Source organism: Erpetoichthys calabaricus, chromosome 4 (assembly GCF_900747795.2).
Source record: "Erpetoichthys calabaricus chromosome 4, fErpCal1.3, whole genome shotgun sequence".
Taxonomy (NCBI): domain Eukaryota; kingdom Metazoa; phylum Chordata; class Cladistia; order Polypteriformes; family Polypteridae; genus Erpetoichthys; species Erpetoichthys calabaricus.
Genome location: NC_041397.2, coordinates 106,391,039 through 106,407,865, shown reverse-complemented (window position 1 = coordinate 106,407,865; position 16,827 = coordinate 106,391,039). Strand labels below are relative to the sequence as shown.

The following is a 16,827-nucleotide window of genomic DNA, read 5'->3' as shown; positions in this document are numbered from 1 at the left end:
GTCCGTTCAGTTATCTGCACGTGCCTGTCAATGTGGGCGCACCCAGAATGCCAGCCATGGTCACACTATTGCAGTATGGCTGGCACTATTTCCTCACAGCTCATGCCCCTAGACCCCTTTGCTTGTGACACTTGGACATTATTCAGGTGTCCATTTTTAATTTCTGGATTTTCCAAAATCCCTTTTATATTGGTCAATGATTCAAAGTTGTCCTGGTTTGAGAGAGTTTGTACGTGAGTGTGTGTGGTTCATTATCCCATCCAGGACAGCATTCTCCTTATGCCCAGGATAAGCTCCACATCTGTCTTTATTGAATGGGATTATGAAAATGGATAAGTGGATGAATGACACCACCTTATCATAGCAAGCAAAATCCCAAAGGGTCAACATAAGCAGTACAACCAAGGTGCTGAGCTGCAAGCTCTCATGTCTTCGTTGTGGTGCCCCATTGCCTGATCAATCTCAAGTATTATGGCTGCAGCGGACCAAAGGTAAGAATAGCCTGTTTGTCTGAGATGGTCAGTGAAGGTTGACACAGGAGAGAACTCCCGGAGGAAAAGTACTCCTACATATCAAAAAGTTTTTATTGGTGATGTGGCATGAATGTCACATATGCTAAACTACATGTTTGGCTCTGTAGAAAACCCAACCAATCAGGCCGTTCAGATTCAAGACTCAGACACATCTTCTAGTCCTACTCATGTCTTCCTTGTGTTGTCACATGGTGCTACACCCAAGAGTCCATCACTGTTTTATTACTCAGCACTTCTAATCTAGTTTAATGAAATTGCAAAAAAAGCTCAATTTTGGTCTCATCAAGCCATAGAACTTTCCTCCAGCTGACTTCAGCATCTCTTATGTGCCTTCTGTTGAGATGTCAGCTGTGTTTTTTGTAACAGTGGCTTTCTCTTTGCCACACTCCCATGAAGTCATGACTGGTCAAGCACCCTGGCAATGGTTGTTGTCTGCACAGTCTCTCCAAGTCTCTGCCACTGTAGTTTGTGAATCCTTCAGAGTTTCTTGGTGATCTTCCTCACTAGTCTTCTTCTCGCACAATCATTCAGATTTACAGCTGTGCTGTACTTTCTGAATGGCTGATTTAATTGGACTCCATTGGATATTCTCTTGTACTTTTCATTGAGTTGCTTGGAGTCTTCTTTGGTCTTCGTTGTGTCAGCTTTGCCATCATACTGACTCACCACAAGATGGCCCTTGCAGATGCAGGAGCATTTATACTACAATCAAGTGAAACAAACCCCAGGCAGGTGACCTCCATTGAACTAATTATGGGACTTGTAAAGCCAACTGGCTGCTCCATTAAGGATTTAGGTGTGTCATACTAAAGGGGGGTGAATACTTACAGTAAGTGATCGATTATTTTGTGTTTGATATTTGTAATTAGTTTAGACCGCGTTGCAGAGATCTGTTCTCACTTTGACATGAAAGAGTCTTTTCTGATGATCAGTGCAGAAAAAGCCAAATGAAATCCCCCGTCATTCAAGAAAATGTGAAAACACCCAAAAGGTGAATGATGTTCATGGGCACTGCAGTTAAAGCTTCAACCATGCAGATTGCTTCCCTTGCCTAATTTCCTCTTCTTCTATTGTAAAATGTGATTTATTTTTTTACTAATTGGAAGCTGTGCCTCTTGTCTCACAATCAGATGCCATGTGCAGCACATTGATCTTCTCTTCCATCTGTGTAGGTTTTACTCCCACATCCCCAAAGACGTGGCTGTCAGGTTCATTATTGATTCTGTGTGGGTGGGCACATGCAGGAGTCGAGCAGTGCCCCCTTTTGGGCCATTTTCCAAATTAAGCAGGTTTCAGAATGTTATGTTCTGCTAAAATGGGGTGTGTGGACTCCATAAGCTTTTCAGGCTCCTTGTGAGGTGGGTAGCTTGACCATTGGAGATTTTGACAATAAAGGGAAACTGGGCATTCAAGTAAATACCCTGAGAAAAGCAATTCATGCTGGTGAGACAACCTAGAGAGTACAAAACGTGGATGCCAATGGGAAAACTGGAGCAGATGACAAACACACACCCAGGATAGAAACAGTGAAGTGCGGGGCCTTAGTGAATCGTTGTTGTTCCATCTTGTTTTCTTCATTATGACACACCAATCTTGAAAATAAAAATCAGTTTGAAGTAATGCGTTAGTGTCAGACATAAAGCTGAAAAGCTCAAGATCTGTGCACTCAGTCCTGTCATTTTCATTCACCCAACCCATTCTGGTTCTGCTCTGTTTGACTCACGACAGGAAGCGCCATTGAATAAGGCCTATCCTTCATATTGAATCATAATTGGGTGCCTGCCTTTTCTTATTTGGACTTGCTTTATCATATAATAGCCACTTAAAAGTGAGAATGAGAACTGTGATAATTATGAATTTATAGATTTATTAGCATAGTTGAAAGAGGAAAGGATCCCTGAGATGTGAAGACTGACAAGGACAGAACTCTACAGGCAGCCTATCAGTGAGGGGGTCAGGCCATAAAACTGAGACCGCTTCACAGAAAAAGAAAGTGTCTGGGAGCCACCCTGCCACAGAAAGACATCTATTTCCATTTTCCATAGACTCATCCTACGATGTGATGACGGCTTCACTTGCCTACCCACTTTCTTTCTGGCTCTCCCTCGTCTCCCCGGCAGTGACAAAGGACTCTTTCTTGTGCCGTCTCTGTGTACACAGCCTTTGTTTCAAGTTCTTCAGTCTTTTGAAAGGCATCAGAGCTGTCAGACGTTGCAAATGGCTACATTTGCATTCATTCACTGGATGTCAGGGGAGATATGGTGATGGTAGTGGCAGCGGGGGTGGAGTGTGGCCTAATGGCTGGTAGGCCTCAGGTGAAAATCACCTGGGAACACGGCATCTGAGAACTGAAAAATCCCCAGGGCAAATGCTCAGATGAAACAAGACTCCGTAATGTTTTCATAAACATAATAGACGAGCGTTTGGCTTGAATAGACTTTTTGTGGCATGGCCGTAATCCCTCGATTCTGTGAAAAAGTGCCATATGGAAAGCGACTTGGGGGCTTTGTAGAGATCTGTCAGTGCGTCTTGGGAAACTTATTGATTTGGCTTAATTCTAGCCACCTGCAAACACAGGTGCAAGTGGCTCCATTAAGGAATTCTAACTGCTTCAGAGTGAAAAGAAGTTCCGAAAATGGCAAAGGCATTTCTTTCATTGTAGCCTGATGAAAGGGCACATGTAAGGACATTACTGGCTTAATGGCTTATACATGAAAAGTTTGTGCTTTCTGGAGGTTAGCCCTCTTTTTAATCCTTTGCATGCCTTCAGTCAAATCACCTTAGCGTGTTTCTCCCTCCTTCTCAGTTTTTCAGTATTTTGTAGCTGGGTGGCATGGCGATATGGTGGTGTGGTACTGCTGCCTCACACCTCTTGGAACCCATGTGTTTGATTTCTAGCCCAGCCATGATCCAGAAGGAGTCACTCAGCTCTACCTAGGTATTTTTTTTACAGATGCTTAATTTTCTTTCCACTTTACATAAGACATACAAGGATAAATCAAAAAGTAAAGGCAATTAATCACAATGGATAGACGCTGACACAATGCGACATGATTGTGATGACTTATGGGTAGGTCCAATGGACATGGACAGCCTGCACTATTACTGAACATCGTGCCAAAGTTTGATTTCTTTGGACAGAGGGAGTGAAACCTGATGAAATTTCCTGAAGGATGTTGGCTCTGTACACAAACGAAAACAGCATGAGTCAATGAAAAGTTTACAAATGAGTAGAAAAGTTTGAAGTGGAATGAACAAGTGATGAAGCTTGATTTGGTCAATCATCAACATCGCACACAAAAGCCCACATTGACGTGGCGAATGCCTTTATCAGACAAGACCAACGGATTACGCTGTCTACTGCTGCTGCACATTTGGATATCAGATATGGAGCTGCATGTGCCATAGTGCATGATGACCTGGGCTACTGTAAAGTCTGCGCAAGATGGGAACCGAAACAGCTTACTGATCCGAACAAACCAACATCCTTCAGTAAAATTTAGCAGGTTTCACTCCCTCTGCCCAAAGAAATCTCACTATTGCGTGTTGTAACAATGGTGCAATCCTTCTGTGGAGCATCCATGTTCATTTGACCTTGGCTTCAACTGGACAAACAGACAGCAGAGTGGGGTGCTGTGTGTGTTCAAACTACCCATAAGCCACCACAAATGTGCTGTATTGCAGTTGCGATTACCATGTAATTTTCAAATTGCCTTTACTTTGTGATTTACCCCATGTAATGGTAATAAGGGTAATCAAATGTAAAACAGAGTAAGTGAGTGTGGTTGTGTGTTCTATGATAGCCCTGAGGTTGCCAAGGTGAATACCAGCAACCTTGTAATGGCGTAAGCAGAAAATGGACAGCTGGAATATTTGGAAGCTGTTACTGTATCACAAACAGTAGCATTGCATGTACAGTATGCTGTCATCATAAGTGTAGGTCAAAAATCTGAACAGACGGACTATTCGTGCCAAGACAGTGCACATTTTCCTTTCAGGCAATGAGTACACCATTCTTTAGCTCACTGCAAATGCCATTTTAATGAGCTGTCACCATGAAATTTAATATTAAATTTAATATTTAACCTGAATCTTGAAATGTGAATGCTATGTGCATTTCATTACTGAATTTAATAAATATAAGTGCACCTTGTTCACTTTTACAATATTCACACACAGCTATTTCCACCAGTAGCTTGTCAAACAGTATTAAGTACTAAGGTGTGTCTCAGCATTAAGCAATGAGTAAGATCTTTCATCTTCAGAAAATTGAAATACTTATTTCATAATAACATTTAAACAGACTTAGTAACCGAAGCCCGGATAAATGGGGAGGGTTACGTCAGGAAGGGCATCTGGTGTAAAATTTTGCCAAATCAATATGCGGACAACAAAGATGATCAGCTGTGGCAACCCCTAACGGGAGCAGCCAAAAGAAGAAGAAGAAGTAACCTTCACTGCTTTCTGCAGTATTTGCTTGCTTTCCGCTACTAATCTACACAGCAGAGATGACCAAATAAAAAACAAGCAATTATTGCTCTCAAAAAGGACTTTTCCCTCCAAGAATCAGAAAACAGAATGTGCAGTGTGATTTAAATAGTCGGATGTCTTTATCTACAAAGGCTGCATATGATAATTGTAAGGGTTTGTGTTCTTCTTCCTTATATGACAGCAGACCCCCACAATTTTTAGAAGGCCCACCGTTTACACAGTAAACGATCACCGCCACACAATTACTATGCAGATAATCATGAAAGCAAAAACCAAACAGGCTCACGGGGAATATTCTATAAAGGAGATTTTTTATTATGTTTCATGCTGAACATTAAAATTCAAGTACAAAGAAATAAGAAAGAAACATCCATTCACTTCTTAAAAGTTAACAGAAATGCAGCGTTTTTGTGATCATGAAAAAGGTTAAAATCTGTTACTTCAAAACAAAATTCAACTAGCTTGCTCCTTTGTTAAAAAATGGATGTTCTAAACCCTATGTCAGCTTTAAAAAAATCCTTCTGAGAAAGAAGAAAGCAAATACCTGAGGGGGCACTTAAATATTAGACCCTGTTTGCTCTGAAATAAACTTAATGTGAAAGTTTCCAATCAATTTAAATCACGCTTTCAAACACTCCTCTCGGCATCCTCCAATCTTCTATAACACATTCTAGACTCTGTATAGAAACATAATGCCTAAAACTTACTAGTAGACAGAAACCTAGCGTGCTTCACTAGGTATTGTACAGACATGACATCACACATACGCAGTATGCAGACACTTGTGTGTTTGTGTACAGATATGAAGCCCTACATGTTAACCTACATGCTGCCACCAGTCACTACAGAATTAAGATGCTGAATGAAACTGATGAATAATATTCAAAAGTGTTAGGAAGAAGACTTGTGCTTGTAAGATTAGTTAGCGTGGACGCAGCAGCCACAAACGTCAGCATCTACTGCTTCCCAGCCACAGGGCCCCGACAGGTGAAATGCAAGGAGAGCTCAGCAGCTGACATAGCGTCCCAGCCGGCCTGTTTGCAATGCAGGGCTCTATGAGTGAATAAGACAAGAAGATACTGCAGAAGCTAAGCTTTCTTTACCCGAGTCTGAACAGGAACTTAACACGATAAATATTTTATTTTTTCATAAACTTTTTACACATATTCACAAAAATTACAATCAAACAATATTTATGTACTGTACAATAGCATTACAACCCAGATTTTTTTTTCTTTTTAATTCAGGATACAAAAATATAATTTAATGCAAAAAAAGCATCAATTAAATTATAAAGAACTCTAAAAAATTAGAATTACTCTTCTCTGTAAAATTTCAAACTCTATTCATCTCAAGTATTGAGTAAAAATACAACACAGTCTCATTATCCAACATGAAAACTACATCAACTGCAGAATGCATTCGACGGAGAGTTTTAAAATGCCATCCGCCAACGCACACACATCTTCCAGTATTCTCCAAAGAAACAGAAGTGAGCGTAGGCCCATCATTTGGGGTTTTTCTTTTTTGATCCCAGAGGTCAACCTTCCCCATTCCCTAAGTATCCGCTTTAAGACTTTCGGAGCCTCGGATTCAGTGATGTGCTGCACTCTCTTCCCAGTCACATATCTGTAAACAAATGCAACGTTGAAATGTGACCAGAGAACATGAAGGGTCCGACAGCTTTAACAGTATTTTTAGAAGCCTGTCCCATTCCGTTAGCATCCTATTGATAGGCCACAAAATGATTTAAAGCCAAGGGTAGATGTCACCGTCTTTCATTCCCCCTTTTTTAAATTTTTACTTAATATTTCAAAATTGCTTTATTAGCTACGACAAAGTTCTTAGAGAAGTAAGAGCAAATGTATACACATTTTGTTCTAAAATTTTATAAAATATGCACATAACTCTCACTGAGGGTTATCCTGAAACTATGAATGCCAATCTGCATGATCCTTCATTAGTGCAACTCAGAATCCAACAAGAACCACACACACAGGAATGTCATCTTGAAGTCACAAATGTGCTACCATGCGGTCCCACACATTAAAAGCAATCAGCTACCAGAAGCCAACTCCATCCCCATCAGAACTGTGATTTATTTTTACTGTCAACATCACAGCTGCATTTATATGATTTTCCAGATCCCAATTAACAAATTAAAACAACAGCAAGTTCTAAAGTAGCACTAATGACGATTGCTCAGTAATTATCAGGTCTTTACTAAAAGGCCAATACTTACTTGCTAAGGTTCGGTCAAGATCTGCAATAAAGTCTTCCAGTTCTTTTGTGTCCCCAAGCTTTGCTGAAAGCACATTGAAAAGAGCATTTAGTGTTTTTTTTTCCTGACATTAATCATAAACAATTCTGAAAATCTGTCCACCTTTGCACAAATAATGGTTTAAGAATCCAATTGAAGGGAATCAAATATATATTAATTGTTAGATATGCTAGATGACTAACCATACACTGGTGGATCAGGCATTCATATATTCATTACGTAGTGAACCTGAAAAAGGTTTTACTCTGGGACTTCTGGTTTCTCCCAAAGTTCAAAGACCTTCTATCAGTTCAAACTGGTAACTTTACACCACCCTGCCTTGAGTGGATATGAATCTGTGTGTGTTTTTATGACCACACTCCATGCAGGGCATCTATTGCCTCGCACAAGCTGCTGTCAGGGTAGGCTCCAAAACTCCTACCAAGACCTAAATGTATGTGGCAAATTGAAATTAAATAATTCTTTTAATGTTTGAATTAGATTATCACATCAGACCAGAGGGAACAGAATATTCTTTACACTACAGACCCACATTTTCATTCTATTAACAACTAATTTAGTTTAATTAATTTTGTGAGAACTTTAAGACACCTTTTATTACTATAAATCACAAAAATCTGTTTTTATACTACAGCTAGATCAAACCTTTCATTACATACCTCTTGGGGATGTCACTGCTGGTGAAGCCAGGGTTGGAGAGTAGATAGCTGGCGAGTTTAGCTTTTCATCGCTGAAGCTGAAGCTGTTTCTGTAAAGGCACTCTCCACCTGCACATAGCACACAAAGAGACATTGAGCATCTGCAACTTGAAAATCGAGATCATTTTGAAAAAAATAACTTATTTGTAAACTCCAAAATATGTATTGTCTTTAGTGAGGAAATGCAACAAAAACAGACTGTTACAGATGAACAAATGCATCCTAACATCCAAACGTACTGAGAGTGAAAAGTAAATTCTGAACAAAAAAGGAACTGAAATGGAATTAGACACAAAAATGAGTGGTAAACCTACCGTAATTGGAATGGAACATGTAGGAATGCCCTACAAAAGCCGGCCCTCACCAACACCACTAACAGATCAGTCCTCAAACTACAAATGTTGCACAAACGCTTAAAAATAGCAGAAAATGGTGTCTATGCTTGAAAATGTTTGACGAAAGGGTGCAAGATGTCACTGAAAGCCCAACGCAGGTATAAAGGAATGTGTTAGCATTTTACTTTATTTTTAAACTAAATGATCAATATGACTGATTATTAATCTGTATATATTTGTATTGTCATTTCTGTGTGTACTGTAATGGGTTTCAGCAAGATTTGTGATGTTTCTAAAGGTGATGGGCTTTCAGACTACCTGAGAAAACCACATTAGTGGAGAAAATGTAATCTTTACACATTTCCCTTTATGTAAATTAGACACAATTACAAAAAAAATGCTCTCACAGTACCAATAGCATAATGGCATGAATTTTGATTCTTGCACTATGATATAACTGTAAAGAATTTTAATTCTGAAAATGGATGATGTAGCAAGAGGCATTGTCATTTCATAACATCTGAACCCTACTTCGGTTCCTCCCTTAAGATGCCTCCTGCATGATATTGGCAAACTCTTCCTTCTTGTTTCTGTGATTTTTACCAGAGATCTGTCCTGCAGTCTAAGCACATTCTGGACACTACTGTAGTTGGATGTGGCTGAGCATATGCATGTGTGTGACTGCACATTGTGACAGCCTCAACTCTGGGTTAGTGTCTGCGCAGCAGGACAGGCTCCACTTCCCTGAGACACTACTGCAGAAAGCGGGTTCATAAAATAGATGGACACAGAGAATCTTTTCAGTTTACAAAATTACAGTATATAATCAGTTTTTTCTTTGATGCTAATTGACACACAGACATCTTCAACAAATATTTCAAGATACTGACACCTATCTCCTATACTGAAACATTAACATGAATACAAAGAAGCATCATACAAATTCCTCCCTATGTAATCTCCCAAAGGTAGATTTAAACAAATTTAAGGATTGCTGATGAATCTTCAAGCACTATATATGGATGTAAGACTGCTTATGTTAGTTTTAAGATATCTTTAAAACCAAACTATCTATAATAATGTAGCATAGATTACAACAGCCAAAGAATGTCTCTTATGAAAGATTCTGTATATTTAACTAATTTAAATTCATACGTTAAGCACCCCTACACTAATGCACACATTGCATTTACTCCATGAGTTCTCTTAATCCGTACTTCAGTTACTGTATATAATGCTGCAGTGTGCCCCTCATCAACTACTGGCTGCCCTGTTTGCATAATTCTACCCCTAAAATTAAACAAAATTTTAGAATACGTACTACTGTATTCCCAAATGAATGATTTGCTTAACCTGTGAAATGATTAATATGGAATAGACAAGGAAGAATTTCTATTTATATAGTTGATAAACATGTCTCGGACTTTGAAGTTTAAACAGTTAGTTAGTCAGTCATTGTCCAACCCGCTATATCCTAACGCAGGGTCATGGGAGAAGTTTAAACATTCACCTGAAATTGTATGACTATATTTGAATTTATAAAATAAACTAAACAAGGATGGGATTGAACATACTGTAGATAAATCTAGAGATCATATTTTACTAAACCTATTCTGAAACTAAATCTATAAATTGTCCGTTTTCTTCAATGCAGTAGACCAAAATCCAAACTGCATTCAATCTGAAGTTTCAACACTAACAATTTTTGAAGTCACTTAAAACATAAATTGGTGGAGCAGTCTCTTATCTTGTTTGCAAAAGGTTTTGATCCAAATACTATCATTATACCCAGTGAAAGATAACTAATATGTCAAAATAAACATTAAAAGCAAAGTACACGTCTAAACAATGTGAGGAAAAATCAGTGTGGTAGTTTGAAGGTAAGCAGTAACACAGTTGTCAAACTGTTAGTCTAAAAACACTGCTGTTCCACTAAAGCCCAAAGAAGCAAATTAAATTTGTCACTAGAATTCCATTACCTCTAAAATTATCCTGTTCCTGTGGGCTGCAGTATGGCTAAAAAATAAGTAAAGGGTTTTGGTTCAATATGGGAGTATCCTGGTTAGACCAACCAAGTAATGGATGGTTCATGTTGCACTCTGCTATTTAAAGACTGGGGGGGGGGGGGGGGGGGGGGGGGGGGGTTACTGTAGTAACTCCAATTCTTATCTCGGTTCTGGGACTACGTAACAGTTAAACAGAAGATTATTTATACAGGGAATCAAAAGGTCTGGGATGAAGTTTTAAGTGAGAACAACTATTTGGTTGTATTAATATCCAATCAATGTTGTTTCACTGATAAATGAAATCAATCTTCCAACAATTCAAACTTTAGGAAAGACTACACCCCTTTACCAGTCCGACAATGGATACATTAAGGATGACCACGGCAAAACACCAAATCAAGGGAAAAACCTGAATAACCGTCACTCAAAGTTTAAAATTTAAATAAGGACTGGGGTGTATAGCAGCACTGCTCATTTTCAAAGCATGCTTGTATATGAACGGGACGACAAAAACAATGTGTTTCAAGATGAAAGGTTAACATGACACTGAAAGCAGGGAAGGATGTCGCTCCGTCACTTACTGTCCGAGTCGCTGATGCCGCTGTCACTGACGCTGGCGCTGCTCCTTCTCTTCATAGTCTGCAAATGCTCATCGTATCGGAAGCGCCGCTTGTGCACGGGAGATGAGAAGTCTTCAATTACAGCATCAAACTCGCACAGAGCCGCGCTAAAATCGCTGTCGTCCAGGAACAGAGCTGCGAACGAACACAAGAATGCCTTTCTGTTAGCGCGTTTGATTTGACACACTAGCAAGGTGAATCTAACAGAATCCGAACAGCCATACTAGACATCGCACACCTGTCACAAGTCCCCAAAGGGCCACCCAGTCGGCCGTCTACTCCTGACACCAACAGCAGGTCTGGTGCGCGTGTGTCGGTACACGCTCGCTGCCTTTCGCTAAGTTCGCAGAAGATTGCCACAGGTCACCCAATGGCATTCTGAATGGAAAGGTACAAACATGCATACTTACATTTACTCTGGGACTTCGCTTTAGAAGATTTAATTTCTGTTTTCATCTTCCAAGAGTTTCTTAATATCCACAATGCAAAGTAAAAAACAAACCCCAAAAATATTTTCCAGATGCGTAGACGATAATGCACAATGCACTCTCCACCTCGCTTTACTTTAACACTGACTGCGACTCTGCCGTTCAATTCCTTTATAGAGTTTTTGTCCCCAAGAAGTGGGCGGTGAGGCTTCATACAGCACCACGCAACGAGGGCGTGTCTGGGGCGGGGCCATAGAGTAGACGCGTACGTGAGGCACTGGAAAGTAATGTGTGTGAGTCCGACTCAGTCATCGGCGTTACTAAAGAGGGTGACAACTGCAAACTTGTTAACGTGGTTTTCTCTTCCACTCGTAGTGTAAGTGTTTCCATCTTCGTTTGAACACTTTCTCTGTCGAGTAACAGGAGAACACACTACGAAAACAAGGCTTCTTCCGCACGGCATCCACAAGTAAATCCACGCAGGACTAATCTGACGCCGGATTCATTCATATTTTATCATTGTAAGCGACGGCCACCCTCTACGGAGAAGAGTGACAGTGGCTTCCCATGGTACAGGGATGGAGGTTCGACTCCAAGAAGGGTTCGATGTAGGGGTTACATTAGATACAGCTCTTCAGCACAACATTACACTGCAATACTGTTCCAGTCAGCTGTACGACCTAGAAAGACACACATGATAAAAGTGCAGTTTAAAGTTTATTCTTTCAGGTCACACGTACAAAACATAGTGATGGGAAGTGCACAGCAAAAACTGGAGAGTTTAAATTTCAGGGTTAAATATTTCCGAGTTCATTTTCACCCCCAAAGTGTAATTTTAACACATTCCGATATAAATGGTGTTCACAGTTGGAGTTATTAAACAGAGTTGATCACATCAGTGTTAGTCCAACTCTGCAGAAATGTAATTAAGCTCCACCCATGAATTTCACTTCAGTTGGAGACGAAGGACAGAAGTTGGCAGCATTTTCCTCCTCTCAAGCAGTTGTACACGGTAAGTGCAATCAAGTCAAAGTCACCTAAATTCATGCAGTAAACTGTAATATGCACAAACACACATTTGCGGAGAATACACCCCCCCCCCCCCCCAAGTTTTGCGGCGGTTTGGCCTCGTGTCCACATGACAACAGCGTTTTCCGGGCCTCAAAACGTTTTGTAAGTGGGTTCCAGAGTGGAGACTTTTGAAAACACAACTCTGTCGTCGCCGTGTTTACAGGTGAAAACTTTGATTAAACTTATCCATAGACTGGTCAAAATAAAAATGGTTCAAAATAAATAATTTAAAATGATTACTTCTTGGCTGCATTCTTTCTGCACACAGTATCTGTCTTGATTTACAATCCATGCGACTTCGGGGAAAAAAGGACATTTCGTTGCTGAAGAAACAGATAGTAAAATTGGCTTAAACATCTCGGAGATGCAGTAATCAAATTATTTTTGGCAGCTCGGGCACTTCCCTGTCATTCCAGTTCGTTTCACATTCTGCCTTTGTCTGTTTCAGTGATTTTTCCTTCGGTTTTATAACGATTGGTGTTTTAAGTTTTATTTCTGTTTAGTCTGAATAAATCCCACGGTGTTTTTACGTTTCCTTGTGGACGGTGTTTCCTAAAAGGTCGTGAGGACATGAACCTTTTTGAAAAGGCTAGAAGAAAAACATTGTTTTTAAGAGCCTCTTTTGCCACGTGGACTGGGCCTTAGTTGTCCGTGACCATGACTTCACTATATTATTATTATTCACAGTTTTACCTTTAAATGAAAATTTACTTTGTCAATCATTATTACGTTTCAGTACAAACATGCTAGTTCAGGTGAAGCATAACCAACAACAGAAGTATGTGAAGTTGGATGAGGATGAAGGGCAGTTTGACTTTCTGCAGTTCCATGAAAAAGGTAAAATTATACGTTGCTTAGAAAAATGGTTAAAAAAAAAATCATTCTGAATGCACCTTGTAGACTCTGATTTCTTTACATTCCTTTAGCAAACTATTTCATAAATGGGTGTAAATTGCTAAAGTTCTGCAACATGTGCCTCAAGAGTAAAATATACATCAGCTATTTAGGAGGGAATGGGTAGTGATGTCATAAAATATTTATTGATCAGGAAGTTAATATATTTCATTTTAAATGGGATGATTAATATCTACACTTTCAGTTAGCCTTCTGTTTAATGTAGTCTGTAATAACAGCTTTTGGAGACAAGGGGGTGATATAAAATCCATAGGCCTTGTGAAGACACAATCTGACCTGAAAACTGCACATTCACAGTCAGGCTTCATCTAGTGGTAGTTCCTTAAATGACGGTGAATACAGATAAACCTTTGTAACTTGAATAATTAAGAGTTTGAGTATTTATTTTAGCCTATTTATTTCTATCGGAAAAATGTCGATATATAGATAGCCATTAGGAAAATTTTCTGAATATCAATGCATGTAAAAGGCATCGATCCCCAGCCTAGGAATGGGTTTTGTGAGAGAAAAGTCTCGTAATGATTATACAGTGGCCGATGGGTATATTTAACGTGAACAGTCATTGGTTGTGAGGCAAAAAAACAGTGCTGACCTCAAAAGCATATTAATTTTTAACTCACTGTCTTTTTCAGTCATTGAGAAATTTTGCCTGCCACCTGATGCAAAAGTTATATATAGAGATGCAACAGGGACAGAAATTGATGCAGAAATATTCAGTGAACTTGGACAAGGCAATGTGGTGGTGACAGTTTTCTGTGATGATGGTAAGAAGTAAAGTCAGGTATATTGAAGCACTTTTACACCCTATAGAATATTCCTTTACATTCCTATTCTATTCCTTTAGAGTTCTCTACATGTTCCTTGTCTTCTGTTTCTGAGATGTCTGATTCAAGCTTAAACTCAAATGCATCAACTGTAATAGTAGATGAGGTCCCTAGCAAGAGACGGAGAATTGAGGATGGTGCATTGTCTTCTAAACAGGTTTTAACAAAGCTCTCTGGAGTTTCTTAACATATTTTTTACTCTGTCTCTAGAAAAGCTGTGTATCACCATGTTTTGCATTCTCATGCTTTTCTTTTTATTAGTTGATAGAAGATGTGCTAAGAGCCAAGTCTGGTGGTGAAAAAGTACTACAGGAGTACCAAACATCAGAAACCCTAACAGATAGCACAAGAAGACAAATGATTCACATATTGGTGACTCACATGATTGATAATCATGGGTATGTTTTTATATTCTTTTTATTTGTGATGAATAACTGCATGTACACTGCACAAATTTTGATTACTAATTTAATAATCTTCTCTCAGGCTCCATCCTACTAAAGCAATCCGAGAAGAGTATGCTCTTGGGATAGTGACACTGTTCCCTTCCCTCAAGGATCCATATACCAAGAGAGGCTATGTAATAATCATTATTAAATAATAATTACATAATTATTGCATAACAATAATAATTGCATGATTTTTTCATGTCATACTTGCAAAGCTGTGTGCATGGCATTCACATTTAAATTTTCTGAGATTATTATGACCCAAGTATGACAATGTAATTAATTTTGTTCTTTTTTCTTTCAGGAACACTTCTATGATGCTGCAAGTAGCACGGGTTACATTTCTTGGCGTCTGAAGACAGTCCAAAGAAAGATTTGCAGAGAATCTGCACTTCCAACAAAAAGCTCTAAAGACTTTTCTCCAGGAGGCCCAAATTTCCAAAGGATGGTTACTGTTGAAAGGCAGCTTGATGGGGATGCTTGCAAAGAGGCCATGTCTTTGCTCAACCATACCACAGACAATTCCCTGATTTTTCAGAAGATGAGAGAGACCTTTCAGTACCGTCAGAATCTTGTTAATGACCCAGACAGAAGTGTTGATATCCTCTCCACTTTCCCAAGATTCCTGGATACAAAAGGACTGGTAAATTTGTAATACACTGTTTAGAATGGCTTGACATTTGAAAGTATTTCTTGTAGTACTAGTTTAATGTCTTGTTTCTTAAAGGTGGATCAAGATTTCACTCTCCTATTCGATGATGACACATCCTCTAGGCTGTTTCAAAAATGGGATCTGTTCTTCAAGCCAAATGTCATAAAAGAGGCTAAGTGTCTCACTTCAACACCAGAGTTGCGCCGCTTGATGCAGTCAGCAGAAAGTCTCCCAGGAAGTGATCTTGATGAGGCAACAAGTGAGTTGTATTTGTTTTGAAGAATTTTCTGTTACAGTTTTTATTACTAAGTGATTACAATTAGGAAGCAACAGCATCTATGATATTCTTTTTTTACTAGATTTGTTTATTCAGTGCATCTCTGACAGTTGATCTGTTATTTTGGATAAATATGAACAATACTGTTTAAAAATTTCATATTGTCTCCTTGTTCCTTCAACTTTAATTTTAAGTTTTCATTTAATTTTTGTGAATCTTTGTACTCAGCTTATGACCAAGAAATGGCCTCCCTGTTGTTGCTGATACATCTTCTTCCACCACGTCCTGGAGGACCAAAGGCTCCTAAAATTAGTGCATGTGATGCGGTTGAGAGACTTGTAGTCTTTCATAAGGTAAATGATATTGTGGGGATTATAATAATTTGTCATGTCACTTTCTAAGTAGGGCTGGGCCATATGCTCTGGAATACTTTGTGATTATTTGACACCTTTACCTTGGTTATGATTAATACACTTGTCAAGAACTCCTCATTTCACTTTCAAAGTAACCCCATTGGGAGTCTACATGCTTACCAAAACAATTTTGAATTGGGCCCATATAGCTTTTTATCCACTGTGTTTATTTTATTTGAAGTGTGATGAGAAGTGTGTTAATGAACCTGGGGGCAGCCTGTATTCTTATTTATCAAGTGAGTAAGCTACTATAGAATGAAAAACAATCACCTTTATCAGAGTTGTCAAAATGAGGCTGAGGTGGTATTATCCTGATCATGGGCATGTGTGTATGTGGAAGTACACTGTGCCTTCAATTGGCTGAAGCAAACACTTTTTATAAACAACTTATTTTAGGAGTTCTAGTTCTAAAAATTGTAAATTTCTTCAGTTATATAATTATCACATATATGAACACATGTAACAGTATTTGCAAGCGGAAAACCATTCTTGCTGAAGAGTGCATTTCTGCTCTGCATGCCCAAACGTGGACTCAAGAGCAGAGCTGTGATGAGCACTCATCAAATACATTAACCAAATACACTGACTTGAGCACAATTACATCAGTTAGGAATAGGAAATCACTTTTGGTGTTTTTTTGGTTAATTGCCCACTCCAGCTTCTAAGCCACATGTATAAATGAGTATTAAAAAGTGAATGAAATCGCCTTCATATGCACTAACATCTGGCCAGTGAAGTGTTTGAATAATGGCTTTAAATATAGTTTTTTCCATGGCTGCAGATTATACTTGTCTAATGTTCTGTTTCCTTGTCTAAACCCTAGTCATGCTGCAG

At 39.0% G+C, this 16,827-nt stretch overlaps 1 protein-coding gene and 1 long non-coding RNA gene across 2 annotated transcripts; one reads left to right on the top strand and one right to left on the bottom strand.

Moving 5' to 3' along the window:
* Positions 1-5,318: 5,318 nt before the first annotated feature.
* On the bottom strand, positions 5,319-11,550 carry rgcc (regulator of cell cycle). The gene is made up of 5 exons (XM_028799658.2): positions 11,375-11,550; positions 10,926-11,099; positions 7,965-8,072; positions 7,267-7,329; positions 5,319-6,653 (listed from the first exon to the last, which is right to left on the bottom strand). Exons 1-5 carry the CDS (start codon positions 11,418-11,420, stop codon positions 6,646-6,648), a joined length of 399 nt encoding a protein of 132 aa, XP_028655491.1. The 5' UTR covers positions 11,421-11,550; the 3' UTR covers positions 5,319-6,645.
* Positions 11,551-14,084: 2,534 nt separating this feature from the next.
* Positions 14,085-14,622, top strand: LOC114651121 (uncharacterized). The gene is made up of 3 exons (XR_007934730.1): positions 14,085-14,142; positions 14,223-14,359; positions 14,464-14,622. It is a non-coding gene; the product is annotated as an uncharacterized LOC114651121 (long non-coding RNA).
* The last annotated feature ends 2,205 nt before the right edge of the window (positions 14,623-16,827 follow it).